The 20,847-nt window shown below is 43.7% G+C and overlaps 1 protein-coding gene across 1 annotated transcript in view; it reads left to right on the forward strand.

The window, feature by feature from the left end:
- The first annotated feature begins 379 nt into the window (after positions 1 to 379).
- MCPH1 (microcephalin 1) overlaps positions 380 to 20,847 on the forward strand; it is a 226,189-nt gene continuing 205,721 nt past the window's right edge. The window contains exons 1-3 of the mRNA XM_060136231.1: positions 380 to 560; positions 1,596 to 1,687; positions 4,907 to 5,025. Coding sequence (XP_059992214.1) covers positions 521 to 560; positions 1,596 to 1,687; positions 4,907 to 5,025 — 251 coding nt within the window. The 5' untranslated portion in view covers positions 380 to 520. The remainder of the gene's footprint in view (positions 561 to 1,595; positions 1,688 to 4,906; positions 5,026 to 20,847) is intronic.

Here is a 20,847-nt window from a genome sequence, read left to right on the forward strand (position 1 = left end):
GCTGGGACAGTCTCCCCGCGGGGCGCATGCGCGCAGCCCTCGGGGGGGCGGGGCTTGCAGGGAGCGGGCGGGAGGTTTGAAACCCGGAGGCAGAGCGGCAGGCGGCTGGGCTGCTCCTGAGAGTCGGGCTCGCCCACTCCCGCCAGGATTTATCCGCTCCGGGATTTGCGGGCCGCAGAGCTCGAGGAGGCGGCCAGGCAACAGGGACCCCCCCCCCGGCGGGAATCGAAGATCCGGGGCCCCGTGCGGATATCGGAGGCTCGGGGTCCCCGCGCGTGACCTGACCCGCAGTGTAGACCTGCGGGGGATGTGAGTCTGGGCGAGAAGAGCCTGTCTCCACTTCTCGCGAGGGTGGGCCTTATTTCCCCCACCGCGGCCTTCCATCGGCGGTTTAGAAAACGCGGAGCAACGGATTTCCGCGCAGCAGGAGCTGAGCGGCGCGCGCCCGCGCTGCGCATGCTCAGTGCCGCCGCTCCGTCAGGCTCGCGGCTCAGCAGCGGCGAGTTCCTCGCCGCCCCTCATGGCGGCCCCCGAAACCCTCGGGGGCCCCGTCCTGAAAGGTGAGCGGGTGGGGGTCGAGCCGGCTTAAGGACGGGTGCCGGGGTCGGGAGGCGCTGGGACCGGGCTCGCGGGACGCGCGGGGCCCGCAACCCGGCCCTCCCGGAAGTCGGCCCGGGGGCTGGGGTCTGTCCCCGGCCTCGGCGCCGGGACCACCCGTGTGGGGTGGGGTGTGTCTCCGAGCTCAGTGCCGGGGTCGCCCCACGTGTGTTCGGTCCGGTGGGGCCGGCGGTGCGGACGCGCGGCGGGGTGGGAGACGTGGGTGGATTTGATTTTCACCGTTTTCTGGGTTCTGGCGTCTTGGGCCAGGTGGGTTTGGGGGGAGGGCAGTAGTGATACCGGGGGGGAGAAAGGGTAGCGCCCCTCGCGTGCATCTGTCAGTGTTGGCGTCTCGGCCGCTGAGTGAACAATCACCGCCTCCAGGCACACCTGGAGAGCATCAGGGTCGGAGCGGCGCGAGTCAACTACGCTCCCTGCCCCTAGGATCCTGCCTGCTGCTTGTTTTATGTAGGGTTTGCCAGTGAAGAAGGCTTTTTGCCTTTTTTACATGGCTGGGGGCGGGGGAGCAGAAGACGGGAGGACAGATGAAAATTATATCAAACCCAGACTGCCTTGTTCATAAAGTTTTGTTGGAACACAGCTATGCTTGCCCATTAATGTGTTGTCTTTGGCTGCTTTTGTGCGACAGCCATGAAGTTGAGTGGCTGTATGGCCCTCAGAGCCTCAGGTGTTTGCTCTCTGGTTCTTTACAGAAAACAGGCTCTTGCACTAGGAGAAGTTAGGCTTTGGTTTTAGGAATTTTGGGAAGACCATCCAGTTGAGAATGTAAACGGTGACGTGTGTATGGGTAAAGTTGTTTTCCCCTTGAAATTTTAAAAACTCTAATAGCACTAATATTATTTTGAATAGGTTTTTAACAGAAGAAATGTAAAACTTACATTTGAATGTAAATAGAACAAGAGAAAAATATCGGAATTCTTGGGCGAGGTATGCTGGAATATCAGATATATTTCACACTAGTATCTGTTTATTTTCAGATGTTGTGGCGTATGTAGAAGTGTGGTCAGCCAGTGGAACAGAAAATTATTCAAAGACATTTACAAATCAACTTGCGGACATGGGGGCAAAGGTAGGAAATTCATTTTACTAGTGCCGCATCTGACAGCCCTCTGAAACATACGGAGATCTACTTGCATTTTCTTATTTTGAGAGTTTTGACTTAGAACACGAAGGACAAAGAAGACAGTGGGCAAATGGCAGGAGGAGGAAGAAAGCCATGGTATGAAGAATTGAGAACAGTTGGGCTTGTACGTGATGGGAGAGGAGAGCTTGAGGATAAAAATATTGGTCCTGCCATTGGCTGCCTGATGCTGTTGATGAAAGTGCGGGATACAGGAAAAGGAACTGCTCTTTAAGGGAAACGTTGTGGATTTGGGGTATACTGGAAGTATCTGATAGACATTTGGATGTACAGATCCGGAGCTTGAGATTTTCAGGGCTAGAGATAGTGGTTTAGGCGTCAAGGCCTTAAGGGTCAGGTGAAGCCACTGGTGTGGTGACGACCCAGGTGGTTAGCATGAAAAGTGCTGCAGATGGAGCCTGTTTAGTATTTCAAGGGCTGGCAGTGGGAGCCATGGAACCAGGCGGAGAAGGATGCCAGGAGAATCCAGAAAACAAGCCTAGAAGTTGGAGGAGGGACGGGCTTCAAAGATGGAATTTTAAAACACTATAGAATCTTAAGAAAAGTTAAGATTGGGAAGTATTCAGGCTTGAGAACTGTTAAGGTCAGTGTTGGGCGTATTGCAGTTTTCAGGGAACTGGGTGAAGCGGGTGGAAATTAGCCCGGGAATCATGGAGACCCGAGGAATGGAGATGGTGAAGGCAGACGCTCTCTGAGTGAGTTCAGCTGTGAACAGAGTTTATTTGTGTGTGTGTGTGTGGACGTTGGGATTTGGGGGAGGGTGGCCGATAGGCTGGCGAAGGGGGAGATTAATATGGTAGCAGGGCAGGGATTAGGGTGAAGCAAGGACATCAGGGAAACTGCAAGGCGGCATTCACCGTCAGGCAGAGCGTGTGTGCTCCCGAATTTCCTTTGACTCACCCTGGTCCCTGCCCTGACGAGACTGGATGTAAAGGCCAAGAGCAGATTAGGGTGGAGGACAGCCAGAATGCAGGGCGGGGCTTGCTTGTGAACCTGAGAAGACACCTTTTTTCTGACACTGGAAGGTAGGAATCCGGGAGAGTTTCCACCTGATGATACCGACTGCAGACTTGGGCTACACGTGTTATTGTGGCTGAGAAAAAAAGCCGTGGAACACAGGAATTGGCAAAATGGCTTTTGAGCGTAGTATTAAGGTCTTAGATCTCTTGAATCTTTTTTTTTTCGCCTTTATTTAGAAAATTTTCAAATAGAAAAATTGAAAGAATAGTGCAGTGAACATAGATCCAGCAATTAACATCTTTACATACTTGCTTTGACTCTTGTCTTTCTAAACAGTATATTTATATGTGTATTTTTTCCTCAGCTATTTGGAAGTAGGTTGCAGGTAGCATAATTTGCCCCTAAGTACATTTTGTCTGCATCTTTAAGAGCAAGGACACTTCTGTGTGATGGAAGACTGTTGTCACATCTGAGAAAACTATCAGTGATTTCCTAGCATTTTTCTGCAGTGGTTGAATCAGTTTATCATTCTGCCAGCATATAAAAGCTCCGCTGCTGTATCTGCTTGGTTAGGTCTGTCTTTACCTTCAGTCATCCCGGTGCATTTCTGGGCATAGCATGCTGGTTTAAATTTGCATTTTCCTGCACATCTTCACATATTTACTTTGAAAACCCTGTTCAAGTCTCCAGCTCATATTTCCATTGGGTTTTTCTTTTTCTTCTTGATTTGTAAGCATTCTCTGTATTTCTCCGTTGACCCTTTTGTCAGCCATGTGAATTGCAATATTTTCTGTCACTCTGTGGCTTGCCTTTTCACCTTCTTAACGGTGTCTTTTGATGATAATTGTAAAGTAGTTTATTCTCTATGGTGAGCTTTTGTGTGTGTATCTTGTTTTAAAAAATTTGTTTCTCCACCGAGGTTATGAGGATTTTTCTCCTCTGTTATTTTCCAGAAGCTTTATCATTTTGCCTTTCACATTTAGATTTAAATTTTTGCGTATGGTGTGAAGTAGTTTTCATTTTTTTCCCATTTTCATTTTGACCATGTGGGTGGTCATTCATCTCAACACTCCTGATTGAAAAGACTGTCCTTTAGCCAGGCTACACAGTAACACCTTTGTCATCAGTCAGGTAACCATGTTTCTGTGTCCATATAGTCTGTTCTCACGACAAACCACCCTGTCTTAATTACTCTTTATCATAACTCTTCATAAGTCTTCCCCTTGTTCTTCAAGGTGTCCTGGCTATTCTTAGCCTTTTGCCTTTCCAAATACATTTTAGAGTCAGTTTATCCGTTTACAACATAAAGCTTTTTTGGGATTTTGATTGGTATTGGATTGATAACAACAGACTAGTACGGAGAGAACTGACATTTTTATAAAATGGAATCTTCTAACCCATGAACATGATGTATGCCTTTGTTGATTTGGGTTTCTTTTTTTTCAGTAATGTTTTATAATTTTCTCCGGTTGTTTTTGATGCTGTCATAAATGGTATCTTTTGAATTCTTTTTTCTAACTGCCACTGTTATATAGAAATAGTTCATTTTTTCATAATCACCTTGTGTCCAGAAAACGGTAAGTTTTCTCAGTGAGTTTCTCACAAATTCATTTATGAATTCTGTGGCGTTTTGGGGGTGTTAACAGTGTGCACAATTGAACCTTACGTGCAAAGGACTGTTTTATTTTTGTTCTTTCTAATCCTAACACTTTTTATTTCCTTTTCTTGCCATCCTGCACTGGCTGGGGCCAGTTGAATAGAATGGAGATACCAGGCATCCTCATCTGGATCCTCTTCTCAATGGAAAGCTTTTAGCATTTCCCATCATGCAGTTTTGTACCAACTTTCAGATCCTAATTTACTATGAATTTTCCTCATGAATAAACTTTTTAACTTTAATGCGTTTTTGGCATATATTGAGGTGGTTGTGATTTTTCTCTTTTACTTTGTTAATGTAGTAAATAATAATGATTGACTTTTTGTTGTTAACCAACTTTGCAGTCCTGGAATAAACTCAAGTGGTAGGAATGTATTATCCTTTTTATACTTTGATACTCTTTGCTAATTATTTTGTTGCTTATTTTTTTGCAAATGCAGTGTCACAGGAGTGACACTGGCTTGTACTTAAGAAACTGTGCAAATAGTATAACAGTACTTTAACTTTCGTTTTCTGCATTTTGTCTGCAGGTTTCAAAAACTTTCAACAAACAAGTAACTCACGTTGTGTTCAAAGACGGGTACCAGAGCACCTGGGCCAAAGCGCAGAAGAGAGGGGTGAAGCTCGTCTCAGTGCTCTGGGTTGAAAAGTAAGTCGTTTCTTTTGTTTTTTTACCCTTAAGTTATCTAGTATTGGTAGAGTGTGGAGGTATTTTGCATGAATCACAGAACCAGATAAAGTTTGATTGCCATCTTTTCTCTGCCTCTTACTAGGGTCTTTTAACATCCTCAGTTTCCTGAGTCGCAAGATGGGTGTGGTATAACTCCTAGCCTGCCCAGAGGCCCTGAGAACGGGGTATGTGTGGTGTATTCAGGAAAAAATAAGGAAGCAGATTGTGTTAGTCTGCTAGGGCAGCTGTAACAGAATACCACAGACTGCAGACTTAAACAGCAGAAATTTATTTCTCACCGTTCTGGAGGCTAGGAGTCCAAGATGAAGGTGTCCACAGGGTTGGTTTCTTATGAGGCCTCCCCTTGGCTTGCTGATGGCCATCTTATTTCTGTGTCTTCACCTGGTTTGCGTGTTTCTTTGCCCTCATCTCTTCTTATAAGGACACGAGTCCCACTGGGTTAGGGCCCACCCCAGTGACTCATTTAACCTTCACTGTCTCTTTAAAGGCCCCATTTCCAACTACAGTCACGTCCTATGGTACTGGGGGGTTAGGACTTCATGTGAACTTGAGGGACACAATTGAGCCCATACAGGAGTGGTTGAGAGGAAGCTTAGGAGGAGGTTGAGGTCAGAGGTAGTGGGGTTTCAGATGATATAAATCGAGTTCCCTGAAATCCAGATGTAAAGGAGGCATACTGCTGCTTTTCTAGAAAACTAGAGTGAGTTTACATGAAAGCAGTGATGTAAAATATAAGGAAGGCATAGACTTTGGCTGTTGATGTGAAAGCTGCTCTAGAAGAATAAAGGCTATTAATTTAAAAAACTTTAACAGTAAGGCATGGCCATTGATTCCGTTTCTTTATCTTCTGTGGCCTGGGCAGTTTTGAAAACTCCAGCCTCACCCTTTTGTTTAAAATGAGATGTTCTTCATTTTGGATGTGACCTGTGCCCCGTGTTTAGACCCAGGTTATGGTTTCCCACCCAGAAGGCTCCATGAGTGAGGTGTGCCTACCCAGAGACCTGCAGTGTTCATCCGCATCTTAATTTTGGTCACCTGGCAAGGTGTTTGCTGCTTTTTCCACTGTGTAATGGCTGTTGTTTCCCTTGAGACTGATAAGCTACCTGTGGGAAGGCAATTTAAGATCATGCAGACATTCTGCTCCCCCTGCCCCCCAGGTGTAGCGTCGTCGGTGATGACTCTTGCCTGAACCAACCTTAACTCTGAATCTTACAAGATGACTCTTTTCCAAGTTCAGCACTTCCTCCTGTTTCCCCCGGCTGTGCCCAGCTGTGTACCATAGTAAAGAGCGTGCTCTTCTCCCACGCTGATTGGTTAACCGATTAGTGTCAACTGCCGGGTTCCTGTAGTCTTCAGTGGCTTGTAGTTCATTCCTGTCTGTTTGGTGCTCAGATGGTTCAGATTTGGGTAGAGGGAGCCCCTTCAGCTGATTCTTGTGTCACTGTGACGTGTCCCATCTGACACCTTGTACCTGCTCTACCCCAGCCTTGGCGCCAGCCATTTCTGCAAAGACCGTGATTCCTTTGAGTGGGGAATAGTATCAGAGACTAAGATGTGGTGCTGGTGGGCTCGCGGCCAGGGAGTATCACGGCTTCTTGGCCTTTCGAGCAAAGGCGGGAAATATATTTGTTCCTTTCTTCCCTTTTCCTTCCCTACCTTGGATTATTTGATCTGTTAGTTTTTGAACTAAAACTCTTTCCATTCTCTTTTTTATTTTTAGTGATTGCTTTAGGGATTACAAAATGGATCCTTAACTTCTGAGTCTACTTAGATTTAATATTGTACCACTTCATATAAAATATAGAAACCTGGTAATTCTGCCCTGCCATCCTTTGTGTCACTGTTGTCATGTGTATCACATCTATATGCATTACAAGCTCACAGGACAGTGTTGTCACTGTGCTTTCAGCAGTTGTCTGTATTTTAAGTAAACTAAGAGAAAAAATTCTCTCGTATTTATCTGTGTATTTATGCTTGCTCTTCATTTCTGAGGATCTGAGTGTCCTCTGGTCTTATTTCCTTTCAGTGTGAATTATGTTTGGTATTTCTTCTTTTTTTTAATTAAGATAAAGTCCACATACCATAAAACTCACCCTTTGAGTGTATAGTTCAGTGGTTTTTAATATATTCTGTTCACAAAGATTTGTAGCAGTTACCACTGCCTAGTTCAGGAACATTTGTGTCACTCCAAAATAAGCTCCATAGCCATTAGCAGTCACTCCCCACTGTCCCCTTAGCCCCACCCCCTGGCAACCACTAATCTACGCTTTGTCTCTCTGAATTTGCTTATTCTGGACATTTCATGTAAGTGTAATCGTACGATATGTGGCTTTTTATGTTCAGCTTCTTTCACTTGGCATATGTTTTAGAGGTTCATTCGTATTGTAGCCTGTGTCAGTACTTTATTCCTTTGAGTGGCTGCATTATAAGGATGGACCATGTTTTGCTTATCTTCAGCAGGTGGACCTTTGGGTTATTTGCACTTTTTAGCTATTGAGAGCAATGCTGCTATGAACATTTGTGTACACGTTTTTGTGTGAATATATACTTTCAATCCTCTTGGGTATATATGCACCTAGGAATGAAATTGATGAGTCGCATGGACACTGCTTGTTTAGCTTTTTGAGGAGCTGCCAGACTACTTTTTGGATCGGATGCATCATTTTACATGCCCACCAGTAACGTATGAGGGTTTTTATCCCTCTTTCATGTTTACAGGTGTTGTCGTGAATGTGAAGTGGTATCTCACTGTAGTTTTGAATTGTATTTCCTTAATGAGCAGAGATGTTGAGCCGCTTCTCGTGGTTTTACTGGCTTTTTGTATATCTGGAGAAATGTCTATTCAAATACTTCGTCCATCTTTTTTAAATTGGATTATTTTTCTTGTTGAGTTGTAAGAGCTCTTTATCCTGGATATAATACCCTTATCAGATACAATATTTACAAACATTTTCTCCCTTTCTGTGGGTTATTTTTTCACTTTCTTGTTGATATCCTTTGAAGCACAGAAGTTTTAAAATTTTTCTTAAGTCCATTGTGTCTATTTTTTTCTTTTGTTGCTTGTGTTTTAAATGTCACAGCCTAGAAATCATTGCCTAATCCCAGGATGTAAAGATGTACACCTATGCTTTCTTCTCAGTTTTATAGTTTTATCCTTACATTTAGGTCTGCAGTTATACTTGAGTTAATTTTTGCACATGGTGTGAGGTAAGGCTTCACCTTCACTGTTTTGCATGTGGTTGTCCAGTTTTCCCAGCACTGTTTGTTGAATAGACTGTTCTTTCCCCATTCAATTGTCTTGGTACCCTTGCTGAAAATTAATTGACCATAGATACATGGGTTTATATCTGGATTCTCAATTCTGTTTCATTGATCTGTGTGTATCTTTAGGCCAGCACCACAGTCTTGATTCCTGTAGCTTTACCGTAAGCTTTGAAGTTGGGAAGTGTGACTCCTCCAATTTTGATTTTTCAAGATTGGTTGCCTCTTCCAATTCCCTTGCATTTCTGTATGAATTTTAGGATTAGCTTCAACTTCAGGGAGAAGCAAAGGGCAACTAATATTTGATAAAGATTGCATTGAGTCTTTAATTAGGTAGGTATTGCCATCTTAACAGTATTTAATCTTGCAATCCATGGCCATTGGATGTGTTTTCATTTTTTTGGCTGTCTAATATCTTTCAGTGATGCCTTGTAGTTTTCAGGGTGCAAACCTTACACCTCTTAGGTTAAATTTATTCATTTTTTTTTCTTTTTGATGCTATTATAAATGGAATTGTTTCACTGTTTAGTTGTTAAAATATAGACATGTAACTGACTTTTGTATGTTGATCTTGTATTCTGCAAGTTTTCTGAACTTGTTTATTAGCTCAAAGTGTTTTTGTGATTTCCTTGGGATTTTCTGTATACAGTGTTGTGTAATCTGTATATAGAGATAGCTTTACTTCTTCCTTTCCAATCTGGATGCCATGTATTTCCTTTTCTTTTCTAATTGCCCTGACCCTAATCTCCAGCACGATGTTGGATAGAAGTGGTGAGAGTAACCATCCTTGTCTTGCTCCCAGTCTTCGGAGAAAAGCTTTCTGTGTTTCTTTATTAAGTGAGATGTTAACTTTGGATTTTTTTTTTTTATAGATGCCCTTTGTCAGGTTGAGGAAGTTTCCTTCTATTCTTAGTTTTTTTTTGTTTGTTTCGGTTTGTTTGTTTATCATTAAAGGATGTTGGATTTTGTCAAATTCTTTTTCTGCAATTATTGAAATATTCATGTGGGGTTTTTTTCATTCATTCCATTAATGTGGTGTATTTGATTGATTGATTTTATATGGTGAACCAGTCTTGCATTCCTTGGATAAATCCTGCTTGGTTATGTTGTATACATTTGTTTTTAATTGCTGGATCAATTTGCTAGTACTTTTATTTTTGCATCTGTATTCATAAGGGATATTGGTCAGTACTTGTGATGACTTTTTCTGGTTTTGGTGTCAGGCAGTATTGGCATCATAGAATGAGTTGGGATGTGTTCTTCTGTCTTTTGAAGTTTGTAAGAATTGATGTTAATTCTTCAAGCATTTGGTAGAACTTCAGTGAAGCCATCAGGGCCTGGGCTTGTTTTTGTGGGAAGGTTATTGATTACTAATTCAATCTCTTGTTATAAGTTTATTCACATTTTCTATTTCTTGAGTCAGTTTGAGTAGTTTGTGTCTTTCTAGGATGTGTTCACTTCATCTAGGTTGTCTAATTTGTTGGCATGTACTCGTTTGTAGTATTCTGTAATAATCCTTTTTATTTTGATAAGGTCAGTAGTGACCTTAAAAAAAAAACCAAAGTCATTCTTGATTTTAGTAATCACTTCTTTTTGTCTTGATCAGTCTAAGCTAAAGGCTTGTCAGTTTCACTGATCATGTCAAAGAAACAACTTTTGGTTTGTTGATGTTTCTCCATTGTTTTTCTGTACGTTTTTAATTTCCACTATAATTATTATTTCCTTCTTTCTGCTTGTTTTGGGTTCAGTTTGCTCTTAGTTCTTTAGGTAGAGCATTAGGTTATTCATTTGAAATCTTTAGTCTTTTTTAATATGTGTTTATAGTTATAAATTTCCTTCGAAGCACTGCTCTAGCTGCATCTCTTGAAATTTGGTATATTATATTTTTGTTTTCAATTATTTCACAGTATTTACCGTTTTTTCTTGTGATTTCTTCTTTGACCCATTCGTTATTTTGTAGCTTCTTGTTTAATTTCTACATATTTGTGAGCCTTCCAAAGTTCATTCTGTTTTTGGTATCTAATTTCATTCTGTTATGGGTAGAAAACATATTTTATATTATTTCAGTTCTTTTTTTTAAAGTAGTTGAGACTTGTTTTTATGCCCTAACATTTGATCTGGCCCAGAGAATGTTGTATGTGTACTTGATAAGAATGTGTATTCATTCTGTTGTTGTGGATGGAATGTTCCATATACAGATGTCTGTTAGATCTAGTTGGTTTATACTGTTTTCTAAGTTTCTTGTTTGTTTCTTGATCTGTTTAGTGCTATTTTTTAAAAAGTTTATTTATTTATTTATTTTTGGCTTCATTAGGTCTTCGTTGCTGCACGCGGGCTTTCTCTAAGTTTCTTGTTTGTTTCTTGATCTGTTTAGTTCTATTTTTTTAATTTATTTATTTATTTTTGGCTTCATTAGGTCTTCGTTGCTGCACGTGGCCTTTCTCTAGTTGCAGCGAGCGGGGGCTACTCTTCATTGCGGTGCACAGGCTTCTCATTGTGGTGGCTTCTCTTGTTGCAGAGCATGGGCTCTAGGCGCGTGGCCTTCAGTAGTTGTGGCTCGTGGGCTCTAGAGCGCAGGCTCAGTAGTTGTGACGCACGGGCTTAGTTGCTCCGCGCCTGTGTGATCTTCCCTGACCAGGGCTCAGGCCCGTGTCCCCTGCCTTGGCAGGCGGATTCTTAACCACTGCGCCACCAGGGAAGTCCCGTTTCTATCCGTTACTAATTGGGGTATTGAAGTCTCCAAATGTTAATGTTAAATTGTTTATTTCTCTTTTCAGTTCTGGCAGTCTAGCATTTCTTTTAATCAGATGACAGTAGATTTCCATGGTTTTCTCCATCTGAAAATGTCCTTATTCCATCATCATTTAGTGAATAGTATTCTCAATGGATATAGAATTCCAGGGTGACAGTTATTTTTGTTTTTTTTTTCCCCCCAACTGCTTAAAGGTGTTTTCCCAGAGTCTTCTGTCCTCTGGTAGCTCATGAGAAGCCTGTAGTCTTTTAAATAATTTCTGCGTTGTAAGTAATGTGTCCTTTATCTCTGGCTTCTTTCAAGTTTTTCTCCTTATCTTTGGTTTTCAGAAGTTTCAGTGTCTAAGTGTGGTGCTTTTTAACTTATTCTGTTAAGATGTTGCTAGGTTTTTTAATGTATGAGGTTATACATTTTTTTTCTAAAAACATGATTAGTTTGGGCCGTTGTTTCTTCAAATATCTTTCCTGCCTGTTTTTCTGGTACTACTCTAGCTGCATATCAGGAATTGGCCAAGTTTTTCTGTAAAGGGGCAGATAGTAAATATTTTAGGCTTTGTGGGCCTCATAGTCTTTATTCAGCTGCTCCCTGCAGGCCCTGGTGTGGAAAGAACCCTGGAGAAGAACAAACAAATGGGTGTGGCTGTGTTGCAGTAAAACTTTATTATAAAACGTTGTGGTGGGCCGGGTGGCCTCCAGGCCATGGTTTGCCAGTCCCTCCTGTGTGATAAAGTTTTTGACATTTTCCCACTTGTCCCTAATGCCCTGGTTTTTGTTTATTGTTTTTCAGTCATCTTTTTTCTCTCCAAGTTGATCTTTCTTCAATTTCATTGACTCTTTTTTCCATCAATTCCATTCTGTTATTAAGTCCATTAATTAAATGTATTTCAGATATTTTTCAGTTCTGACATTTCCACTTGGTTCTTTTTTGTGTTTATATGTTTTGTTTTTCAGCTGAGATTTCCTGTCTTTGCTTTCTCTGTCTTTCATTAAAAGCGTATCTTCCATTCCCTGGTGGAGGATAGTTATAGCCATTCCTTGTCTGGTCGTTTCAGCATCTTGAGGTTGGTGGCTGTTGATTGTTTTTTCCTTGAGAATGTGTCACATTTTCCTGACTCTTTTGTAAAACAACTTTGGGTTGTATTTTGGGCATTGTAAATGTTATATAGAGTCTGGTTTCTCTTCTGTTACGCCAAAGGGTATTGACTTTGTTTTAGCAAAAGCAGTTGAATTGTTTAGCTGTAACCTGTGCACTGTCATTTTACAGCCTGTGCTGGGCATTGCTTGGATTTGTTCCGTTCAAGCCTTAGCTGCAGGCATATTTGTTTGCCCCATGGACACTAAATCAGGGGTCAGCCAGGGACTTGGACTTCATGCTCAGAATCTGAGGTGCCCCTTCTCTGGTTTTTTGCTTCCTGGATCCTTGCATCATTTCCTGGTGGCCTTAGCTGCCCGGGCTCTTTATCCCCAGTTCCTTTGGCCAAGACAGCAGCTGCCCATCACTACCACTGCCATAGAAACTGTCATGTTTTACTTCAGGGTAAAGCCCCAGAAACTGTGGTAAAGCCCCAGATTTTTTGTTTTGCTTCCTTTCAAAATTTGCTTGTTTTTGTTTTTCCCTAGCCTCCAAAGTCTTCTGGTAGTTGGAGGGTTTTTTTGGTATTTCCAGAATGTGTGGCTTATAGTTTATGGTGTATTTATTTGTGGGAGATTTGGTTTGTTAGGAATAAATACAGTGGAACTTAGTATGTTCTTTTTGAAGCATCTGGTGCCAGTCTAATTTTTTTCTCCTTGTAAATTATTCTTTCTGCTTGGGGGCTGTAAGGATTTGTTTTTTTTCTTTTAAAGTTTAATGGTCTTTTCTTACTGTGTCTCTAATTGATCCAGTTGATCATTCTAATTCTAGATTGGCCTTTTCAAGAGATTCAGGTCTTTATTTCTGAAAATTTTTCTTGGATGATTTAAGTATTACTCTGTTCCATTGCTTTGCTTTTCTTCTTCAAGGGCTTAAATTATATGTATGTTGGTCCTCCTTTACCTGCTTTTTATTTCAACCATTTTGACTCTGCTTCCTTCTCCTCCTGCTTCACCCTGTTTTGGCCTCAGCTCCTTCATATGTGTCCCATTTCAGGGTCACCTTCCCTGAAGTGCTCTCTGTGTCCTCCCATCTATAGTAGAGCCCCCTTTGTTACTCTCTTTTGTGCTGGTATAACTTATTCGTTCATTTGTGTGTCTGTTTACCTACCAAATCATGCATTTTGGTCTTTCCATTATGAAGTAAACTGTACGCACGACCTCCGTGTTTGTCGTCTTCTGTAGTTGTGTTTCCACTAAGCACCTAACACATAGTAGGTGCTCAGGAAGTATTTGTCCCAACAACTGATGAACAGAGGAGATATCAGAGCTACAAGTAAAAGGTTGTATGGATACGTGGGTACAGAAAAATAGACCTTTACTGAAAGCTTGAAGTTAATGGAGAAGCTTGGGCGAACATGTAACCTGACAGCTGGGCACTCCTGTCCTGAAGTGAGGCCTCCAGCCAGTCCTGACATGGGACCTCTTACCAACAGTTTTTCTCCTGCTATCCTGTTCCTTTGCTGGTCTGTTCCCTAATTTCCTTCCTCTTTACCCCCTTTCTCATCTCTGCCACTGCTTAGCTCAAGGGGCTCGTAGAAACTACAAAATAACTGTAACTGTACCCGAAGGCAATCTCCTAAGGTCTCTTTAAAAGTGAATTTAATCACATTTTTAATACAAATTCTTTTCTTTCTTGTTTATTATTATTGTTTGTTGTAACACAATCAGATTTTAACTATTATATACAATTAATTACTGATTTTTAGATTTCCTTCTGCTATCTTGAAAACAAACTTTCTTTTGAATTAAATATATTTAAATGTGTGCTATTTTTAAAGTGAAAAATCCCTACTTAATCTACCTTATGCCTTATCTTCCAGCACTCCCCTCAGTTGGGGGAAACCTACCATTGAGAATTTGGAGTATATAGTTTCAGATTGTTTTTTACTGAGCATATAAAAAATGTGTAATCGTGCATGTATACACTCACATTTATATATATACATCCAAGTAAATAAGTAGGTTTTTTTTTTTCATGGAACGCACATATGCTTTTTTAGTTAACAGTATCAGAGAGAACATTTTTCCATGTTTTTACGTAGAGGTGTATCTTGATTTTTAAAACACATATTGGTCTTTTGTAATAGATACCCAGTAATTTATGTAACCTATCTCCTATTAATGAGTATGAAGTTTTCCATTTCTTTCTTCTTTTTCTTTCCAATCAGAAATAGAGCAACATTGAACCTTTGTGTACATTACTTTCTTGCAGAGGTATAAGTCTTTCCATAGGTTTAAATTCCAAAAATGGACTTTTGGGTTCAGACGGCTTACATAGTTAAGCTTTTGATAGATGCTGTCAAGTTACATTCTGGAAAGAATGTGCCAAATTCCTTTCTTTCTAGCAGTGTGAGTTATCAGACTTTTTAATCTTTCCTACTTGGCAGGTGAAATGATAAAGTTGATTTCATTTGCATTGCCTTGATTTTTAGTGAGCTTGAACTTCCTTGGACAGAACTTGGAGGTAACAGCCAAGCTGACCTTTATTTTTTGTGTCATGTATCCGTTCTTCTTTCATTAACTGCCTGTGCAGACTATTGCTCGTGTTTTCCACTGAGGATGTGAACTTTCATGAAATACATAAGGTCACTAGGTGTCACTAGAATCCCGTTTTGTTGGGTTATTTCTGGGTGTGTTCTTTCTAAGAGCAGACAGCTGTAACTGCAGTTGATAAAATTCTGATGTTTCCTTTGGACACACATTTCCATATTGAAGGGAGAAGAAATAAAGGTGAAAGGAATGAAGGTCAGCTTGACCATCACCTCTAAGTTCAGTTGGAGAAGGTTGTTGAAGTTACATTTTTTAAACAGTCACAGAGAAACAGATAACTGGGGACACAGTTCTCAGGCGACATCCGTACGTGTTTGAGAGTCCGCCCCTCACACCTGCCTTTAGTGCTTCCTACACACAAGCATGTTTCCTTGCACAACCACAATGCGGCCATCCACGCTGATCTCACCGGCTGTTCAAGTCACACACCTGACAGCCGTCGACTCCACCCCAGAAGCCCACGTTGTGTCTGGTTGTTGCATCTCCCCGTCTTTCTCCCCGTGGAGCCCTTCCTCGGCCTGTCTTCGGCTTTCCTGCCTTTGATGCTGTTGAAGGCTACGAATGGGACTGAGTCGGGGAGTGTCCGGTGTTTCCTGGTGAGATGATCCACGTTCTGTGTCTTGCAGGGATGACCTGGGACTGGTGATGGGTGTTTCCTCTCTGTGGTGGTGGTGCCTTCCAGGCCGCTCCACTGGGGTGAATATGCCCCTTTGGCAATTAGTCAGTGTGGCTTTTGACGGAGGGACTTTCACACTCTGTAAATAACTCCCTCATCACACTGTGTGTGTCTGTACTTTATCCAGTGGGTTATAATCCATTACTATCATTGTTCCTTTTAAGGTTTGAATTGTCCTCCATTGGCCAGTGGTAGCCCGTTCAAGTTGACTTCTGTCATTGTCATTATTTTATCATTTCTCCATCACTCCCTGAACACTTCTTTTCTCTTCTGCTACAATTTAGTCCAGGCTCAGCTTGTACTTTCTCTCTCCCGGCCCTGCATGCAGCCTTTTCTCCAAGGAGCCCTGGTTCCTTTTAGTGGAAAAATAGTACTTGAGTCCAAAATCTGGTAGGCATGCTCATTGCCAAGGGGTGCTGGTCCCACGCCTTCTCGTGGGCAGAGTTGGTGATATGTACCTGTATCTGTGCCACGCATTTGTTTCTCCAGCCATCCACGTATAGCGAGTCAGTGAGTTCCCACGGATACCTGCGATTCCAGCCCAAAGATGCCTTTCCCGCCAGCTCATGACATGGCACTGCGAAGCGGTTTTGCTGTTTGACACATGCGGGGGAAAGGCCACTTGAGCACGAGACACGTGCTCTGCTGTCCTGGGTGCCCCCTGGTCTGCGCCGCATTTGACGCAGCACTTGGCAGGCGGAGAAGGCAGTCGTGCCCACCCCACTCGACAGGGGTCTGCACTTCAGCCCTGGCCAGGATACTTTGCTTTAAAGCCTTATTTCACTGTTGACAGAAGTATTTGTGATAGACCAAGGCACGTGTACTGGGATTTGACAAATTAAGGCGGGTCATCACACCAGTCACATAAATTGTCCCTACTTTGTGCCAGGGGTTTTTATTTCCCCAGCATGTTGTCTGATACGGTTCAGGATGGAGGTGATCGGCCTTTTACCAGCAAATCCAAAGGCCCCGGGGTGGGCGTCCGGGGGCTCCTGGCGGAGGGGCTGCGGGGGTCAGCGTGGCCTGGGCAGTCGGGGCTGCGCGTGGAGAGCAGCGGGCCTTCGGGAACCGAGGCCTCGAGGCAGTCCTCAGGAGGAACCTAGCGGGGGTGGGGCTGGGAAAGTTTCTAGCCGCAAGCTCTCCCCGTCCGTCTGGTTCCTGTTCGGAAGGCGTTCATGTCTCCCCGGCATGCACACGCTCTCATTTGAAGATCGGTGAGCAGCGGTGGGCATAGTGACGTGCCCCCTCCTGGGAGAGGACCGGGACCTGGCCGGACGGGCGCAGCGGGGCGGGCTGGGGGCCGAGCTGCTGCTGCAGTGCGCGTCGCGCAGGCGCCCGAGGGACGCGCACCTGGACCCTTCACTAGCTCCTGGGCACCGCCTGCGCTGCTCCGTGCTCTGCTCCAGCGTTTCCCCTCCAGTGCCCCTCCCTCGAATCCAGGTCTTAAACTTCTTTTCTCCCCTTACGGCCTTGTCAAATCCTGCCTCTCCTGTGATCGCTTTTCAGCAAGCAGCCTGGAGCGCGGATCCAGGCCACGGGCTGTGGCGCCCACCGGGCCGGCTGCTCCCCGCGTCCGCCGTCGGCGGTCGGTGCTCTGCCCGCAGCGCTGCTCCCCGAACTTCTGTGACCCCTCGCCTTCTCCCCTGCGCCGCTGGTAGGGGTGGGGACGAGACCTGAACCCTCTGTCAGGACTGTGTGCTTGGAGCCTGGCGCCCCCTCAAAGTTGCCATCCCCGTAGTTCCGGTGTTTTGTCTCCCCTTAGCGCCCTGCCCTTCTGCTGGGCATTAAGACCCTTGTGCTGAATGACTTACTGACCGGGCTTGAGGTGGCCGGTCCTGAGGGTGGGACGGGCATCGGGGTCCCGAGCAGGCAGGGCGGGCAGTGCCGCAGGTCCCACCGCTCAGCCCCGGATCCCAGGCAGGACTTCCCAGGGCAGGGCCCACGTGCTGGGCTGAGCCCAGGGCTCTGAGAGTGGCAGCCAGAAAACAGAGGCGGAAGGCTCGTCCTGCTTTTAGGGGCATCTCTTGAAACTCTTCTCTTCTTAACCACTAGATGGGGGGATGATGTCATCACTGTACATTTCTGAAGAAAAGCAGAAATGCAGCTGGTGAGCTTTTTCTGTTTATTCAGTAGATTTTGATTGAGTGCCTGATAAACGTGGTTTTGAGGTAGAGGCTTCAATATTTTCCTCCGCGTGTGGGCGCACGTTATGTTTGTATCGTGGAAGGGCTGACGTTCAACCGAGTGGGTTCAGGGAGTATGTCCACGCCAGGCTCCATCCTCCCCCATGGGGGCGGGTGGTCGGGAGTCTGGGGTCAGGCGCACCTCCAGCCCGATGGGGCGAGCCTTTCCAGGTTACTGACTAGTAGAGGAGACCGGTGGTTCTGTAAACTCGGGCAGATGGTCTTGTGTGAGCCTCAGTTTCCTCGGTCGTTCAGTGGGGGGAAAGGCACTGCTTCCCCACCAGGCTGGAGTGAGGCTTCTCGGGAGCTGACTGAGCCTCATGACGCTGCCGGTTGTAACTTTCCCGTCGTCTCGGTGATGATGGGATGATCCCAGGTCTTCCCATCCGAGTCTTCTATCCGGGTGCTTCCGGCCACCCCTTTTTGGCTACTTTGTTGCTTATAACAGTGGAAAATGGGTGACATTTCTCCCAAGCAGGGGGGAGCTGGTAAACACTGCTTGAGGCAGAAATTGGTAAAATCAAAGGGTTTTTTTTTTAAAAAGAGGCATCCTTAAGAAACCTCTCTCCTGGTCTTCTCCATCCTTGCTGCCCGTTTCTCATCTCTTTTCATTAGATCCATAATTCTGCCCAGCTCTTAACTGTAGGCTTCCTACAGGCTTCGGTGATTAGTTGGTTTTTTAAAAATTAACTTTATAAAAATGATTTTCATAAGATGAAATATTTCCATTTTAAGTATGTAGTTCACTGAACTTTGACAAAGGTACATACCCATGCTACCACCATCACAGTCAAAACACTGAGCATTTTCATCACCCCAGGGGTTCCTTTGTGTCCCTTTGTTGTCGGCTTCCCCCCTGCCCGCACCCCCCCCCAGCCGCCCCCGCCAGCACACTCCCCGATCACCTGGTCCCTGTCAGTATTGATCAGCTTTGCCTGTTCCAGCGTCTCCTGTAAGCGCACTCATCCGGCACGTGTTAGGTTGTGCCTGGCTTCTTTCGTTTAACGTGATGTTTTTGAGATTTATCCATGTTGAGATTTATCCATGATTTATCCATCGTCCCCCCGTCAATAATTTCATTTCTTTTATAGCAGAATAGTATTCTAGTGCATGGATATGCCAGTTTGTTTACCCATTCACCTGTTAATGGACGTTTGGGTAGTTTTCAATGTTTGGTTGTTACCAGTAAAGTTCCATGAACAGTCGTGTGTGTGACCTTGTATATCTTCATGCTCCTGGGTTGTTACCCACACTGTTTTCCAAGGCGGTTGTGTCACTTTACATTCCTACAATCAGGGCACGAGTCTTCACCAGCACTTGCAGTTTGTCAGTCTTTAATTTTAGCTTTTCTAGTGGCTGTGTAGTGGTATTCATGTGGTTTTTTATTTTTTGTAGCAGTTTTTTGGGATAAAATTCAGCCAGTGTACAGTTGAGTGGTTTTTAATATAGTCACAGAGCTGTGCAGCTACGACCACAATCAGCTGAAAGCATTCTCATCACCTCAGAACAAAACCTTTGCATCACTGATCCCTCTATGCTGCCCAGCCCAGAGTAGCCCTGGTCTACTTTCTGTCGCCGTGGATTTGCCTGTTCTGGATGTTTCATGTAAACAGAATCATACAGTATGTGAGCTTTGGGCCTGGCTTTTTTCTCATGACCTAATGTTTTCAAGATGCATCCATACTGTAGCCTGTGTCAGAGTTTCATTGCTTATGATCGAATAGTATTCCGTTGTATGGCTGTCTCACGTATATCCATATTGTAGATGATATGCAAATATTTTCTTCCATTCTGTGGGTTGTCTTTACACTTCTTTTACAGTTTCCTGTGAAGCAAAAAGATTTTAATTTTGATGAAGTCCAGTTTTTTATTTTTGTTTGTTTCTTGTCCTTTGGTGTCATTTAAGAAACTATTACCAGATCCAAGATCACAAAGATTTACTATCTCTTTTTGAAGAATTGTATAGTTTCGGCTCTTACATTGAGGGTTTTGTCCATCTTGAGTTAGTTTTGTGTACGGTGTGAGGTCGGGGTCTCATGTCTTCTTTCTCGTGTGGTTGTCCCACAGTTGTCCCAGCCCCATTTGTTGAAAAGACTTCTGTCGTTCTTTCCCCAGGGACTTGTCTTGACTCTTGTCAAAAATCAGTTAACCGTAAATGTGAGGATCTCATCTGGTTTTGATTATATTTTCCTGATGTCGAGCGCTGAGCATAAGATAATGTGCTTAGTGAATCTTCGTGTATTGTCTTTGGTTTAAATCCTTTGCCCATTTTTTTTAAATTGGGTTTTTGTCTTCTTAATATTGAGTTGTATGTGATTTTTGTATATATTGTACATACTAATTTCTTTGGTCAGATTCACATATTGTAATTATTTTCTCTCAGTCTGAGACTTTTGTTTTCTTTATTGTGTCTTTCAAACTACACAAATTTTCTGTTTCGTTGAAGTCCAGTTTTTGGTTTTCTTCTTTTGTGCTTTATGTTTAACATCCTCTCTGGATATCTTTGCCTGCTTCAGAAGCAGGAATTTTTTCGGGCATTTTCTTTTAGGAGCTTTAGGTTTCGCTTTTAGTTCTGTGATCTGTTTTGAGCTTTTTTTTTTTTTCTTGTTCTTTTTCTTTTTGGTGTTTGTGTACACGTTGGTGTAAGATAAAGAGCTCAACAGTGTTTGTCTTTCTACAAATTACTCATTATTCAGAAAATATTTTTGAGTGCTTACTCTCTGCCAGACATTGGGGTTACAGCTCTAACTAGACAGGCATATTTACTGCCTCCCCGGAACATACTTTTAATGAGGAAGACAAGTTTTGTAAGTGCTAGAAAGGTTTTGTAAGGCCCTGGAGGGCACAGGAGGCCCCCTGGAGTGGGTTGCCCTGCTTGGGCAGAGTGCTTTTGGGGGGGGCCGGGGGACTTTTGGAGTCACTGGGGAGCTTTGAGCTGAGGCAAAAAAGACAGCAAAGGAGCTAGTCTTTCCCTGAACTGGGGGACTGCGTCCTGGGAGCAGAAGGTCCAGCCCGAGGCAGGACAACGCCGGAGGGTCAGTGGCTGGAGTCTAGTGAGAAAAGGAAGCTTTGGGACAGAGACCAGCTCCTTCAGGACCTGGGTGAGGGATTAGAATTTTACCCACATCTGTCTTTATCCTAGTACATCCCCTAAGCGTCAGAGCTACGTAAGGGGTTGCCTGCTAGATGGATTTGCTTGGATGAGTCATCTGGGTTTAAATACGT

Source organism: Lagenorhynchus albirostris, chromosome 21, assembly GCF_949774975.1.
Source record: "Lagenorhynchus albirostris chromosome 21, mLagAlb1.1, whole genome shotgun sequence".
Taxonomy (NCBI): domain Eukaryota; kingdom Metazoa; phylum Chordata; class Mammalia; order Artiodactyla; family Delphinidae; genus Lagenorhynchus; species Lagenorhynchus albirostris.